This window comes from Delphinapterus leucas, chromosome X (genome assembly GCF_059928025.1).
Source record: "Delphinapterus leucas isolate spDelLeu-1000000601 "Yukka" chromosome X, BTC_Dleu_Yukka2, whole genome shotgun sequence".
Lineage (NCBI taxonomy): Eukaryota > Metazoa > Chordata > Mammalia > Artiodactyla > Monodontidae > Delphinapterus > Delphinapterus leucas.
Window position 1 is genome coordinate 75,421,356 of NC_143150.1, and position 16,259 is coordinate 75,437,614.

Sequence of the window (16,259 nt, forward strand, 5' to 3'; positions counted from 1 at the left end):
TCTATTCCGTGTCATAGCTCTTCAACTGCCTGAAGTTCAAACCTTTTAGCATAATAACCAAGTACATTTTCAGTGTGGTTTCAGCTTGCCTTCCCCCTTTCGCCAGATCTGGCCATATTAAACTACTTGTGCTATTCCTCAAAACCTCAATGAATTTTTTAAATGTCTTTCTGCCTTTATTCAAACTGTGCCCTTTGCCTTGAATGTCCTTTCCCTCTACCTCACTAAACTTCTTCCCAGCTTCTTCATTTCCTATTTAGCCTTTAAAGTTAAGGTGTATTAGTTATCACGGTCTGTCTCCCCTTGTTTAACTTTCTGAAGGCAGGAATTGTATCTCATTCACCTATGTTCCCCCAAAATGCCTACCACAGAAGCTGGCACATAGTTGGCACTCAATTAATATGTGTTAAAGGGATAAATATATGAGTGAATGGATGGAAAGATGAAAGGGCTAGCTAGTTGGCTGGTAGGAAAGATGAATGGATAGTTTGATGGATGAATAAATGTTGTGAAACTTTTCCGCTGAAGAACAAAGCCATGAAGTGGTATTTCAGCATTGGAATCACTCTCTTGCATCCAGGGCATGTGATCCAGAAGTAATGGTGGGCTGCTCGTGAGCATGGGGAAAGATGAAAGAGCTGACGTCAAGGCTCTCTTCAACACTGGAAATGACAAGGATGTTCATAGTGTCCATGGCAACATCAGACCAGGCCATCCTCTCAACTAGAGAATCGTGGAGGTTGTTAAAACCCACAGATCTGTTAACAGTTTTGAGTCTCAGATGTGGAGTTCAGCCTCCTAGTAAGAACGAGACTTCTCAAATATGCTAGAGTAACCTCTGAAGAAAATGCTGCACATCTCAGATTCTCACATGCTCTGGGGCTCCATGTTTCTTCTCCTCTTCTGGGGTTTGGTTGTTACCTGAAATTCCTAAAAGGCTTACCATTTTCCATGTTTCAGGAGAGGAGGGAGTGGGCAGGGGCCAAAGCCATTTATTAAAGGTTGAGAACTCAAAAGTTGCATAGCACAGAAAGAAATAATGTTTAGGGAGGAATAGGAGAGAAAATGAGAAGGAAGGAAGGGTCAGGGAAGAATATGGCGGGTAAAGGTAATTCTTTCTTTCTTATTCCATCTTAGAAACTGGAAGTATATCCTTGAGAAGTGCAAAGAAAAGTAAGAAATGGCTGTATATTTATTCTAATTATGAACTGTGAAAAAGCAGCAGTTAATTCATCAGGGAGAAGGTGCTTCTTTGGAAGTTTATATTTTAAAAATTTTCTTAAACAAAAAGTAGGCAAGGAGGTTAGATTATTGAAGCAATTAGCAACATGTGGCTTTTCAAAAGCAGCCAGAAATGAACCATGTTCAAAGAAAGGCCTATCCTTGTTGTAGATGGGCAGTTGAGAGCCTGAAGGTAGGCTTTAAGGAAACCACCCTGAGAATCCAACCACCTCCAGGATCCTTTCAGAAACACCAAGAGCTGCTAAGATAACAAGAATCAACAGGTAGATAGGCCTAGAAGCAAAAAGGAAAAGGGTATGTGTTTTAAGTATCTCTGAGCTGAGGACATTCCATCACCAAACATAGAGGGAACACTAAAGAGAAAGCCAAATTAGAGACCTTGAGGCATCAAGACCAAGCAGCCATCAGCCGCAGAGTGCCAGCTTCTCTAAGATATAAAGACAGTCCTTCTGCCCTCTACTCCATCAATAACCTATCCATACAGTCTAGACACATGATATATCTTATTTAGGTGTGACTTGAGGTAGCTAAAATTACTATGCAAGTCAATGCACTCAAGTCTAGACTAATCTATACCTCTGGAACAGTGAATAGACAATCCAAAAAAGGGCTGATACATCTACAATCCTTTCTCTGTGACTTTAGACATAGAATCACAAAATGGTAGTGCCTAAAAGGTCCTTGGTGAAGCCCACTACCTCGTTTTTATGATGAGAAAAATGAGCCTCAGATGGGAGAAGGGATTTGACCAAAGCTACATTCTTAGTTGCCATTTTGGAAGATATTATACAATTTTAGAGTGATGGGAAAAATAAAACAAAATTACCCAAAATCTCCTTCAAGGTGATCAAAATGTTGATGCTAAACCCACATCTTGTGAAAAAGTATGTCTATTACCAATGTATTCAGAAGGATCACTGTATTGATGCTTGCTTTCTTTTTTCCATTGTTTGAGTAAAGGTATAGTATACACTGAATTTGCAAGTTAACAATAAACTGGGAAGGGTTTGCAGCAGGGAAGCAAGGAATGTGAAGATAAGTTTAGCAAAATGGAAAGGTTTGTTTCTTAAACAATGGTGTCTAAGAGGGTAAACATTTGGGTTTTTACTGACGTGGTACTTGAACATAATATATAATTCCCTTAATTACTAGAATCGGCTTCCAAGTAGGATCTTGATGGTACTTTTGTTTTGAGATGATTTCTGGTGATGGTCTGCCTGTTGGAGCTATTACATATTATAGGGCATGCTAAGTAACTCAGGATTAAAGCCAACTGGGAAGTGCTGTGTAGAGCCTTACCAGCTAAATTACCAGTGACCTTACCATTATAATAAGTCCTCACATTTGTCTAGCACTTTGCCATTTACCAAGCATGTTCACATTCATCATGTCATCTGACCCTATCATAGCTCTGTAAGAATGGTATGTCTAAATTACAGATGAAGAAATTGAAGCTTAGAAGGGGCACAGTGAATAATGGAGCTGGGCCTTTAACCTAGGTCTGCCTGACTCCAAAGGCAAGATCATTTACAGGACATCAAGAATCCTTGTAGTTTTTGGACATTTCTGGAAGTTTGCCTGCCTGAAGCTCTATTGCCTAGCATGGTACCTTGTACATAGCAGACACTCAGTAAATGTAAAAAGGGAACTGAAACCAAAGCCAGCCACAGCACTTCTCAGCTTCTTTTCATTGTATTGACCAAGCCCATTCAAATTTGAACACTTTAATAAATCAATCTGAAAACTTACTTTACCACTCTCTTCAAGAAATTAATTTACAGATTTATGTCAGACTGCTATATGGAATAGTGAAATTGTTATACACAAACTTCTTTTCAAAAGAGATTCACTGTAATCATGTCACAGTCTGCTTTATAACAGAGGATGTTAGCTGATACATGAAACTAATTTTACGATTTGGGCTCAAATGTTATGAGGACTTTTGTTACCATTAAACTTTACCTGTGTCAAAGCGGCTTGCAATTCATATCAGCAGATGGAAAACTAAGCAAAAGTTTTCCATACCTGGGAGCCCCCATATCTTATACATAATTCACAGAGGGCTAAATAATTGAGAGTCCAAAGTATCAGAACCCTCACCATGGGGTGACCCCCCACCATGAATGTTGTGACAACATTCATATGGAGAACACTTCATCTTGTCAACCCCTTTGTCAACTTTCCTGGCTATCTTTCTGCCCTCTCCCTCCACACCCAATCCTGTTTCTTCCTCCCCACTGTAGACCACAATTATAGGATTTTTCTGTAGTAAACCAAGCAAAGAAGAACAAAGTTGACTTTTCTCATATTATTTGAATCTCATTTGATGTGGTTGCCTGGAAAACCACTCACAGAGCATCTGGCTGCAATGTCTAGGAGTACTAGACACTACTTGAGAGGCTGTCTCAAGCTGAATCTGCGTCAATTCATTTTTAGTACTTTGGTCTGTTTAAAGACTATCACTAGCCTGTGAGGAGGGGAGGACACAGTTACCCACATGAAGACCCACACATGGTTAGAAAACAACCATGTTGGTTTCTGTAAATATGCACATAGGCAGACAAGGTATTAAGCACCTTGCAGAAAGCCAATGATAAACAAGTACTCTAAATCAGCCTTGAGAAGGGGAGGGGAGAGGGCAGAATTATAGACACTTGGGTTTTCCAGGCTGATAATAAGTAATCAGATATGAGGCTACAGTTTCAGGTGTTCAGAAACAGGTTTGCCTTTCTTCAAATTTCCAAATCAAAGTAGACTAATAAGCTAGCTTTTCTCATGAAAGGTGCATGTTTTTGGAAGCAGCAGGCAGTAGAGAGGACCCTGGCACTGAGTAGATATAAACATGAAGAAATGAGGAATTTGAAGGGGGAAAATGTAAGTGTCAGCCAAACCTTTCTGTAATAGTGACAACAATTATGGTAGACATAGAATAAAGGACAGAGAGCATTACGATGGGGGATTACCCTTGAAAGAGCTGTATCTTCGTTCTGTCAAGTTACTCTGCTACTAAAAAAAATGCTTTTGGAAATGGTCAATAGATTTGCAAACAAAATGAAATGATTAAAAGGCCTGCTCATCCCTGGGAGATGTGGGATAGGAAATTGGCTCTGCTTGGCAGCCTAGTCATAGGCTCCAAAGAAAAGCAGCTTCTCATTCCAGGTGGCCAACTCCACAACACAGGCAGCAGCTAACTGAGGGATATTCCTGGGTTTTCAGGGCCAGCCTGTGCCTGGGTCATCCTGCACCTGTGACTGTTCTGGATTCCTTAGTTCTCTCATCCTAGCCACCATTTAACAACAGAAGGTCAGTACCATTATGTCCCCTGGGGAACCCTTCATAGTCAAGTCCACACTCACTCACCCTCTGATGGGTCCTGATCCCTGCTTCATACCTCCTGCTCCTATGCTGAGCCCCACAGTGCGGTGTGGCATGGTTAAAGATAAAGAAAAGCACCAGCTGGCTGATGGCCACATAGGATATGAAGGGGTCAGCCTGTATCTAGAGCATGGCTGGCCTCCATGGAAGCATCAAAGAGGAAAATCTGGTTTAAAGAGAGAATAAGAGAATGAGGGAGGGAAAGGAAGAAGCAGAAAGAGGAAGAAAAATATTGTACCTCCCAGAGTCATCCCTGCTTCATAGCATTTCCGGAGGCGACAAGATGGACAATTTTTCCTTCGGAATTTATCGATGGTGCAATCATTTCTGCTGGCACACAGGTACTTCTGTTTTCCTGGGAGAACAAATATAAGAGTAGACAGTCCTGTTAATGTGTTGCCAGAGTCTCTTTGGAAAGTATTTCTAGGCAGAAAAGGTGTGAGGATATACCCTGCCCAATGAGAGAAGTGGATAGAAAATGGTCCCATACAATTTGATCACAAAGACTCTAACTATTAAACCAGGATGGCTTAATTCAATGCTATATTGTTTGGTTTTCATAGGTGTTTTTCAAAGGGATGAACAATTCAGGTCCTGCTGATACTCCTTTATTAGGATTACATACTGGCTTTTTAAATAAGATGCTCTTTACTAAAAGTCAATAATGTCCATGAGAAAATATGGTGGAAATTGTCACTCCTTTAGCATGGCATAGCAGAGACTTGGGCTCAGGCAATATTCCCTTCTCCTGACTTCTGTAATCATCATAGGATCATACTTGAGCTAATAACATGCTTATTTTTCATAATACAATTAAGCCTTCTATAAAAGAGAACTCCATGTGATTTTTAATTGTTTTTAAAATATTAGTGATCATACCCTCAATCCTTCATGTTGTAAAAATCAAACAGATAAAGCCCACTCTTTGCAAAGTGAACACAGCAAATGAAAGGAAGTCCTCTGAAGATAGCAGAAGAAAAACAATCACTGTCATGCACATGTGAAGTTGTGAGAGATACACAGAAATATACACACACAAACACACCACACACATTCTCAGACTCAGAAATCCTTAGGATTATAGCTGTTCAAAGAAAAACATGGAGGTCCACTCAGAAACACATATTTCACTCAATATTTTGTCTCCTTGCTCCTCGCACAGGCCTGGCACACAGTAGGCCTTCAATAAACACTGACTGAATGAATACTCAAGTGGAACAGAGAGATCCAGAGGCACATAGGGTCACCAGCAGAAATAGACAGCGGTACATACCCTGATGCTCTGAAACATGCAGAACTTACACTTGTGGCCCTGCCTCCCAGCCTGAGCCTGTGCATCCCTTCATCGCACCCCTTTCTTTCTCCAAGTCCTTGGTATTTTTTCTCTCATTTACTTCTGTGCTTTACTTTATGGGATAGACCGAGATTTTAAGGAGGCTTCTTTTGGCAGAGTAAGAATGTTTGTGGTAGAGAAAAGGAATAAAAAATGAAGCACAATTGCTATTTGATATCGGGGAAAAAGCCCACAAATTTAGCTATAGCTCAGCTTTCCTCTCTCTTCACTCAGTCTAAAATTTACATTACAGTCACATCTATTGTAGTAGGTTATTTTTTGTAGGAGATTCATTGTAACCAGGTTAGCAAAATTTTCTTTTCCTTCCTCTCCCCTTTTCTTTTTCCTTCCCTCCCTCCCTCCCTCTTTCTCTTCCCTTTGTCAAAGGACTCTGAAATGCTGGGCTTGAAGGAACTATTAAAAATCACCCCAGGACAACACTTTCATTCCAAGGATGAGTTCTGGGGAGGTGACTTGCCCGAAGAACACTGAATTGGAGGCACCTTAAGGAAGAAAAACTACCATTTAATAGGCACTTACTATGAACAAGGCCTGTGTGAGGGGGTTTACATATGCTATTTAAATAAATCGCCTTGGCAATGCTTTGAGGTAGGTACTGTCATCACTTTCACTCAACAATGAAAAAACTAAGGCCTCTAGGCCAATACCCTTTCTACCATACTGCAGGATTTTACTTGTATAAATAGAACACATAATTTGCTAACAGCTTCTTTCTGCTGCAAACTGAGGACTGTAATATGTGCACAGAATGGATGGTGCTTTGATGATTGCCATATAGCCTTTGGGTGTCAACTCCTAGAAGGCAGGCCCTGTACCAAATTCCAGTGGGTTCATTTCCAGTGCTGTGGGTATTTCTAGACCTGGGACACCCCCACAGTATCAGTGCTGCTGCAAACCTCAAGACTACAGGCAGACCTCAGACATATTGTGGGTGTGGTTCCAGACTACTGCAATAAAGTGAATATGCCAGTAAAGGGAGTCACATGAATTTTTGGTTTCCTAGTGCATATAAAGGTTACATTTACACTCTACTATATAATACCTATTTATTTATGTATTATAAATAACATATAATAACATAAAGTAATAATAAATTAAAACCTAATATAAAACATAATAAAATAAAAATCCATCCCATTTGATTAGCTTACAAAAGTTAATAAGAATCTTGTACAAATTAAGTATAACAGGGATTACTATATACCGCATTATATAGCTGAAGAAAATGATGCTCATTAAAATGAAATTGACCTGCATGGCACCACACAGTTTATTTGTTCCATATCATAGTCCATAAGGCTATGAATCTTACATATTGGAAAGAATTTTAAACACTGGTCACACCACCCCTACTTCTCCATAAAAAGCTTGAATCCCCTCTATATCATCCCTGCCCCACCTTTTCTTGAATTTCAGCCCACTTCATTTCTGGACTCTGTTATGAAGCTCTTACTTCCAGGAAACTCAGTGTCTGTCTCCTTGTAGCTTTGACCCATTGGTAATAATACATAATAATTATATATTATTAAAAATAGATAATCTTTGATCTGTAAAGGACTTTAAAAGCCTTCTAATAAAATGTCCCAAAGTACTGCTTGACTCTTCAGTTGTGAAAATGGCCTCAAGGTATTGAAATGACATGCTCCAAATCACAGGAAATTGGTAGAGCCAGCACAAGATCTAGTAAATGCATCCAAAGGAGACATGTTGTGGGTGGATGTAGTCTCAAGACTGAGCACTCTGAGGATGTTAAGTATCTTTGTTTATTGTCTAGTAAGTGTATGGCCTTCTCAATTGACAAAAGAACTGTGTAAATGGGATCTGGGCCTGCTCCAAGATGGTCCTAGAAGGTCCTCTGTTCCCATGCTGTAGCCAAGGTGACTGAATAATTAACATAGAGAACACAAACTACAATCCATCTTCTTCTCCTCCACAGATTCTACAAACATTACACCTGGCTCTTTGACACTGTTGACCGCCAACAGCAAAATTTTATCAACAACCTATAATCAGTCTCACAAAAAATGTCATTGCGAAAACTCTGGCAAAACATAAAAACCCCTCTCACATGCTGAAGGAGGTAAGTCCAAACTCTAGAACTACAAACAGATCGCACATTTAAATACTTGATAACTCTCTTATTAGAACAGCTCAAACCCTTTATCCCTGTGAATGGTCACATAATGAACTGATATGAGGCCCTCTGCATGCCAGCTGGCTCTGAAATTCTTGACTGCCTGATAGTGTTCTGCATTTTTCTTCGTGGGTCCTATTCTTCCATCATAAACCTTAAGTCTGATTCAAAGCTCCAGCAGAAACAAAGGTCACAGGACAGGCTTCAGATATTTTCTCCAGAGACTCCCCATTTCTATTGTTTTCTGTCAGCCCCTTTGGTGCTGCCATGCAGTATGAGCTGAGGTCAACGTCTGATTAGGTTTTTTTCAATTTGTTCATTGTGAAAAATCCTATTTGGAGCTGAGGAGGTAAAGTAGGGGAGTTACCCACCATCTGTGGCAACACATCATGCAAATGAAAAGAGGGTCAAGTCATCATCTTTATTATGAACCTATAGAGAAGACTGAAGAAGTAGGACTTCTCATGCTGCATAAATAGAGTGTTAGTGTAGGGCCTATATAAACAAAACTAAAAACAAAACAAAACAAAACACCTTTATCTAGGTATGTAAAAGAAGACTGGAATTAAATGGAAAGATGTACAGTGTTCCTGGATGGGAAGATGCAATACTGCAAGGATGCCAGTATTTTCCCCAGTCAAATCTATAAATTTAAACCAATCCAAACAAAATTTTGGCAACATTATCCCAAAGTTTATCTAAAGGAATAAAATGTGTGATATTGCCAAGATATTTTTGAAAAAGAAGAGTAATAAGACTTTTCCTACTAGACATTTAAAGTATTATAATGCCAGAATAATTACAACAGTTTGGTATTGACTCAGCATAGACCTATCAGTGCAAGAGACCAGAAAAGCCAAAAACAGGCTCTGCACATGTAATATGTCATTCTAAATCAGTAAAGAAATGATGATTTATTCATTAAATGGTGTCAGAACAACTCGTTATTCATTTGGAAAAGATAATAAAGTTAAATTACTAGTTGAAACCAAAATAAATTCCAGATGGATTAAATATGTCAATAAAAAAACAAAAAGGAATTATTGAAATATTGTTAGATATTGAAATATTGTAGGTGAACATTTTTTAATTTTTGAAGGTCCAAAAGGGATTTTTAAAACATGACAATAAAGAATACATAAGCAAAAATTCTGACAGACTTGACTAGAAAAAATTTAAACTTTCTTATGTGAAACAAACATAATAATACAATTTAAAGACAATCATGAACTAAAAAATACATATCAGTATCAAGTATGTAAAAGCAGTGGTCAATTTCCTTGACATATAACGATGAACAATACAACAGAAAGATGGGCAACAGACCTGAACAGGCAATTAAAAGAAGAACCACAAAAGATCAGTAAGCATATGAAATTTGTGCAATTTCAATTGTATTGATAATTATAGAAATACAATTTAAATAAGATATCATTTTCACAAGGAAGACTAGTAAAAATTTAATACTAATTACTGGTGAAAAGGTATTGTTAGTGGGTGTGTAAACTTTTTAGAGAGCAATTTTGCCATATACCTAAAAAAATTAAATTCACATAAACTTCAACCAGTAATTCCACTTTTGGAATGTTTTATAAGAAGATAATAAGTTAAGCACAAAAAAGTAGTTCAGTGTAGCATTATTTAAACAGGGAATGCAGTCAGCCCTTCATAGTCGTGTGTTTCACATCCATGGATTCAACCAACCATGGATCGAAATTTCAACTGTATTCATTCTATTATGCCAGTTTATTTTTATTATTTATTTATTTGTTATTCATAGTTTTTTTCTCTTTCTCATTGCACTATAGTGACATACAGAATTATATTAGTTTCAGTTGTACAACATAGTGATTTGACGTTTATATACTTTAGGATTTTATCAGCATGATAAGCCTAGTAACCTAGTAAATCATACAAAGTTATTACAATATTATTGATTATATTCCCTATGCTGTACATCACAGCCCTGTGACTTATTTTATAATTGGAAGCTTTTATCTCTTAATCCCCTTCACCTATTTCTCCCAACCCCTCACCCTCCTCCCCTCTGGTGACTACCAGTTTGCTCTCTGAATTTATGAGTCTGTTTTGTTTTTTCATTTGTTTTTTTAAAATCCACATATAAGTGAAATCATATGGTATTTATCTTTCTCTGTCTCACTTATTTCACTTGGTATAATACCCACTGTATATATACACCACATCTTCTTTATCCATTCTTCTATTGATGGACACTTAGGTTGCTTCCATATCTTGGCTATTGTAAATGATGCTGAATTAACATAGGGATACATATAATCTTTTTGAATTAATGTTTTCATTTTCTTCAGATAAATGCCCAGAAGTGGAACTGCTGGATCGTATAGTAGTTCTATTTTTAATTTTTTGAGGACCATCCATACTGTTTTCCATAATGGCTGCACTAATTTACAATTCCACCAATAGTGCATGAGGGTTCCCTTTTCTCCACATCCTCTCCAACACTTGTTTTTTGTTTTTACTTTAATAGATCTTTATTGGAGTATAATTGCTTCACAATACTGTGTTAGTTTCTGTTGTACAACAAAGTGATTCAGGCATATGCATACATATATCCCCATAAGCACTCCCTCTTGATCCTCCCTCTCACCCTCCCTATCCTGCCCCTCTAGGTGGTCACAAAGCACAGAGCTGATCTCCCTGCGTTATGCTGCTGCTTCCCACTAGCTATTTTACATTTGGTAGTGTATATATGTCGATGCTACTCTCAGTTTGCGCCAGCTTTCCCCTCCCCTTGGTGTCCTCAAGTCCATTCTCTATGTCTATGTCTTTATTCCTGTGCTGCCATTAGGTTCATCAGTACCGTTTTTTGTTTTTTTTTTACCTTCCATATATATGTGTTAGCATATGGTATTTGTTTTTCTCTTTCTGACTTACTTCACTCTGTATGACAGACTCTAGGTCCATCCACCTCACTACAAATAACTCAATTTCATTTCTTTTTATGGCTGAGTAATATTCCATTGTTGTCTTTTTGATGATAGTCATTCTAACAGGTGTGAGGTGATATCTCACTGTGGTTTTGATTTGCATTTCTCTGATAATTAGTGATCTGCATTTCTCTGATAATTAGTGACGTTGAGCATCTTTTCATGTGCCTGTTGGCCATCTGTATGTGTTCTTTGGAAAAATGTCTATTCAGGTCCTCTGCTCATTGTTTGGGTTGTTTGGTTTTGTTTGTTTTTTTCTGTGATGTTGGGTTGTGTGAGTTCTTTATATATTTTGGACATCAACCCCTTATCTGACATATCATTTGCAAATATCTTCTCCCATTCAGTAGGTTGTCTTTTTGTTTTGTTGATGGTTTCCTTCACTATGCATAAGTATTTTAGTTTGATGTAGTCCCATTTGTTTATTTTTGCTTTTGTTGCTTTTGCCTGAGGAGACAGATCCAAAAAAGGATTGCTAGGACTGATATCAAAGAGTGTACTGCCTGTTTTCTTCTAAGAGTTTTACAGTTTCAGGTGGACTAAGCCATTTTATATAAGGGACTTGAGCATCCACATATTTTGGCATCAACCAGGGCTTCTGGAACCAATCCCCAGCAGACACCAAGGGACGACTGCATTGGAAAAATTTAAATGTCCAACATTAAGAGAATGATTAAATTATTCTATATTCATGCAAAGGAACACTGCAGTCAGTGTCTTATTTTTTAACTTGGAAGGATATTCACAATATACTATTTTATTCAAAAAACAACAATGGTGTTATCAAACAACATATGTTATTGAATCCCACTTTTAAAACTTAAGGCTTTAGAGAACATCCATTCAAGTTATTTTATTCTTTTGTGGTGAACCTTTTTTATAAATGAAACATTACATAAAGGCCCCATATAACGTAACAGATAAAAATTAAACTTAATGTGCCTGAAGCAGGCATAGGAAACTTAGAACTTCTGCTAGACCTCTCCTTTTCTCCCCTTCTCTGCAGCCTTATCACTGTGGTACACCTTAGAAAAACTCTATAGGACTCCCCAGGGCTTTGTGGAAAAGTTTAGAGACCTACATGACTTAGTCCAACCCTCAGTATCTCCTATTTCACAGACTAAGAAACTTAGACTCAGAGAATGGAAAAAGCTTGCTTAAGGTCATACTATGAGTCAATGTCAAAGTAGCAACAAGAATCCATGTCTCCCTATCCCCAGTCTAGCAGTTCAGTGCTATTCTCACATAAGATAATAGATGTAAAAATAACATAAAGCTTAAAGCATTATACAGATCCTATCTATTATTATTATTTAAATAATAAACTCCTTGAATATCAGAAGAGGCAAGGACCTCTGCAGAGATCATCTAGTCCAACACTCTTATTTTACAGGTGAGGAAACTGAGATCCAGAAAGCAGAGTGGACTTGACCAAGGTTAAACAATGCATCAATGACAGTGATGGAACTAAAACTCAGCTTTCCTGCCCACAATGTTCTTTGCACATTTGCTTTATTACTTCAAAATCATTTTCATATTCATTATCTTGCTGAGCCTTTCTTCAAAGTAGGGAGGGTACAGAACGTTACCCTCAATTTATGAGGAAACATGAGATACAGAGTGCCTATTGAGGCCAAAGAATATAGCCCAGTTTCAATCCAGGCTACCATATGCTTTCTACTGAACCACTATAAAACCAAGCAAATATTTTATTGAATATTTGCCTCTCTCCTGACTTATTTGCCCTGTAGTTTCTACATATACCCATTGCCTCTTCCTAGTGTCAAGGAAGAGTAATCCTTGACTTTCCTAGAGAAAGCAATGGAGAGAGGAGGTAACCCACTGTGCTTTGGGTACTATTCCAGGTGCCTTTAAAGATGCTGACTCACTTAATTCTTGTCAAAATTCTTCCAGGTAGCTACTATTCTTAATTTAGGGTTGAGGAAAATAAGGCTCAGAGATGCTGAATGACTCACCTACAGTTACCAGCTAATAAGTGGCAGAAGCAGAAACAGAAGCCAGGTCTGTGTGACCTGTGATATAGATGCTTGTCTTTGTCAATGTGATATCTTTTCTCATATGGACCCTGACACTATATTTCAAAGAAAGAGGTAGCACAGAATAGTAAAAGATCATAGAGCAGGAAGGAGGAAGACCTGAGGACCAGCCCTGTGGTCTTACTGAATCACTATGTGACCCATATTTCTACTTCTCTTTTTCTTTCTTTCTTTCTTTTTCTTTTTTTGGCTGTGTTGGGTCATAGCTATGGCACGTGGGATCTTTTGTCACAGTGTGGGCTCTTTGTTGTGTCGCACGGGCTTCTCTCTACTTGTGGCGTGCGGGTTTTCTCTCTCTAGTTGTGGTGCATGGGCTCTGTAGTTGTGGTGTGTGGGCTCTGTACTTTGCAGCATGTGGGCTCTCTCATTGAGGCATGTGAGCTCAGTAGTTGTGGCACGTGGGCTTAGTTGTCCTGTGGCATGTGGGATCTTAGTTCCCTGTCCCGGGATCAAACCCATGTCCCCTGCATTGGAAGGCGGATTCTTTACCACTAGACCACCAGGGAAGTTCCTATACTTCTCTCTTCATCTTTTTCCCCTGATCTATAACTAGATGGGAATATGTTAGGCATTAAGAGAATAGTAGCAGACTAAGGAAGGTAGGTTCAGAAGTCTTCTATTCACATTAGTATTTGTGATGGGAGTCTCAGAGTCCCTGAGTGTGACTCTAGGAGGGCTGAAGCCAGTCTGCATACCTATCTTGTTTTTCCAATCTCAAATCTCTTGACTTTAAGGGCTTTCTCTGAAAAACAAAGACAGTGCCCTACAGAAAGAAGTAGCTAAGTGCCTCTTCCCTGAGTGACCTACATATACTGGAAGGAGACCAAGGCCTGTTTAGGGCCATGTATCCCGTGGACATTACTTTCTCTGGGGCTGAGGCAGCCTAGAACCTCTGGCCTAATCACCCAAGGTCTCTCTTCTATGAAAAGCAATCCCAAGCATTATTGATTCCTAGTACTTTTTTTTCTCCTAGAATACTGCTCTTTGGCCTGTGGAACAGGCTAGAAAACTCTAAACAACAGTCTGTGCCCTGCCACAGGGCAAGTCGTTTGTGAGAAGAACTTATAAGGTAGTTGACTGCTTGTGATTCTAGGGCTGCAACCATTCCCCCACCTGTCCCACCTACCCAGAAACACAGATGGCCGTTAACCCAATACCATCATGGGCCCTCAGCCAGGTCCCTCAGCTAATGCTCAACAGGAATGCTTCTTGGGAGTGGTTATAAACCCATGATCATTTTTGATTCTTTTGATGTTATAGTTAGCTCTACTGAGGGGAACAGTAATCAAGCCCACACTCCTTTTCTTGGCTTTCTGTACTTTCCACAGTCTGGCCCAAGCTCCACAAAATAGAAATGTAAAGAGTACTAGACTGGCAGTCAGAACAGCAGGTGTCAAATCCCAGCTCCAAATGGCCTCAGGCAAGGCCTTGAACCTTGAACCTTGATTACTCATCTAAAAAATGAGGATATAAATAATGGCATTACCTCCATCCTAGAGTTATACAAAACAAATAATATAGAATGCATGTGCAAGTGATTTGTAAAAGGGAAAATATGAGGTACATTAGATGAGTTATGTATAATGTTACTGAGTCTATCTTGTCTTCTATTCCCCTCCAAGAGCAACCTTCTTATGACTATGCTACTCTCTTCATTGGCCCCTGCCCTGGCCACAAACATTCCATCCTCTCCCTCCTTCCCCCAGTACACACACAAATACACTTCTCTGTTAAAGAAAACCCTGCAGTGTTCCGTTCCAGACCACGTTCCCTAGCTACTGCAATTCATATAGACCTCCTGCTTCAAGAGGACAGCAAGTAGAAGGTGAGGCTGACAAGTTTGATGGTGGCTAGGTCATGAATAGCCTTGAATGCAATGCTATGCAGTTTAAACCTTAACACAATGAAATATTTGAATACGTCATTGAATTCAACCATAGAAGATGTTTAATAACTATCCCCTGATGGTTAAAGGACAATCTTTGAGTGTATACCTACTATGCTCCAAGCACTATTCTAGGCAACCAGGGAAACAACAGTGAATAATACAATCAAAGGCCCTGCCCTCAAGTTGGGTGATCTTGGTGGAAACAGACAAGTAATAAATGAGTGATAAATAATAATTTAGATATTTTCAGATGGTGATACATATAATGAAAGAAATAATACAGAGTGCTGTGATAGAATAGGAGAGTAAATTTAGGTAGAGTGGGGAAAGATTATCTGAGGATGAGGTTTTGAGCTGAAACTTGAATAATAGCACCAGACATGCAAAGAGTCAGGGGGAAAAATTCTCAAGAGAAGTAATAGCAAATACAAAGCCTTAAAGTCATGAATGTGTTTGGTGTGTTGTTGGAACAGCAAGGTGGCCAGTGTGACTGGCATATGATAAGGGAGGGGAGGTGGTAGGAAGAGTTGATTCGATGGCAGAACCAGGTAGTGCAGTGCAGTAATTCTCAACCTTGGCTGCAAGTCAGAATCATCTGGGAAGCTTTTACAAAATACTTATGCCTGGTTTCACTCTCAGTAGTTTTTATTCAGTTGACTGGGGGTAAGGGTAGGCACTATGACTTTTTTTTAACACTCCCCTATTGTTTCTAATGTGCAGCTAGGGGAGAGAACTGCTGATGTTGGACCTTGCTCGTGAGTTGACTGCTTATGTAGTTCTGCAGCTGACATCAGGTTAATAACAGGATGAATGTTTGACATTGAAATAGCACTTGACAATTTACAAAACTCCTTGGTTTTTTTGCTTCTCGAGAGACTAGTGAGGTTCAGTCCACTCAGATGAATAGTGTCGGGAGCACCAAACAGATAATGTTCTTCAGATGGGATTTGGAAAGACCATCTTGGAGAAGTACAGGCTCCAACCTCACCAAGGAAAACACTATGAAGAATAGGCAGCTCACTTCTGCCAAGGTAATCTGACATTTGGTCAGACCCAAATTGTATGTTCTCCAGCTGTCTACCCTTAGGTTCCGTGCAGTGTTGTGCTGGAGTTGGTTTGTAGTGATTCATAAATACCAATTCTGAGCATCTTCATAATTTCACATTCAGTGCTGTCATACTGGTAGCTTGAAATTGGTCCTGATAAGAGTATCTACATCATGGAAATTAGTGAACAGTAC

General features: G+C 39.0%; 1 protein-coding gene across 3 annotated transcripts in view; it reads right to left on the bottom strand.

Moving 5' to 3' along the window:
• AR (androgen receptor) overlaps nt 1-16,259 on the bottom strand; it is a 163,219-nt gene that overhangs the window by 25,904 nt on the left and 121,056 nt on the right. The window contains exons 3-4 of one of the 3 annotated variants that reach the window (XM_089904451.1): nt 4,856-4,972; nt 1,422-1,483 (exon numbers count right to left, since the gene is read on the bottom strand). In XM_089904451.1, coding sequence (XP_089760577.1) covers nt 1,422-1,483; nt 4,856-4,972 — 179 coding nt within the window. Of the gene's footprint in view, nt 1-1,421; nt 1,484-4,783; nt 5,026-16,259 lie in introns of those variants that run through there. The other 2 variants (XM_022561052.3, XM_089904452.1) reach the window with 2 other exon arrangements.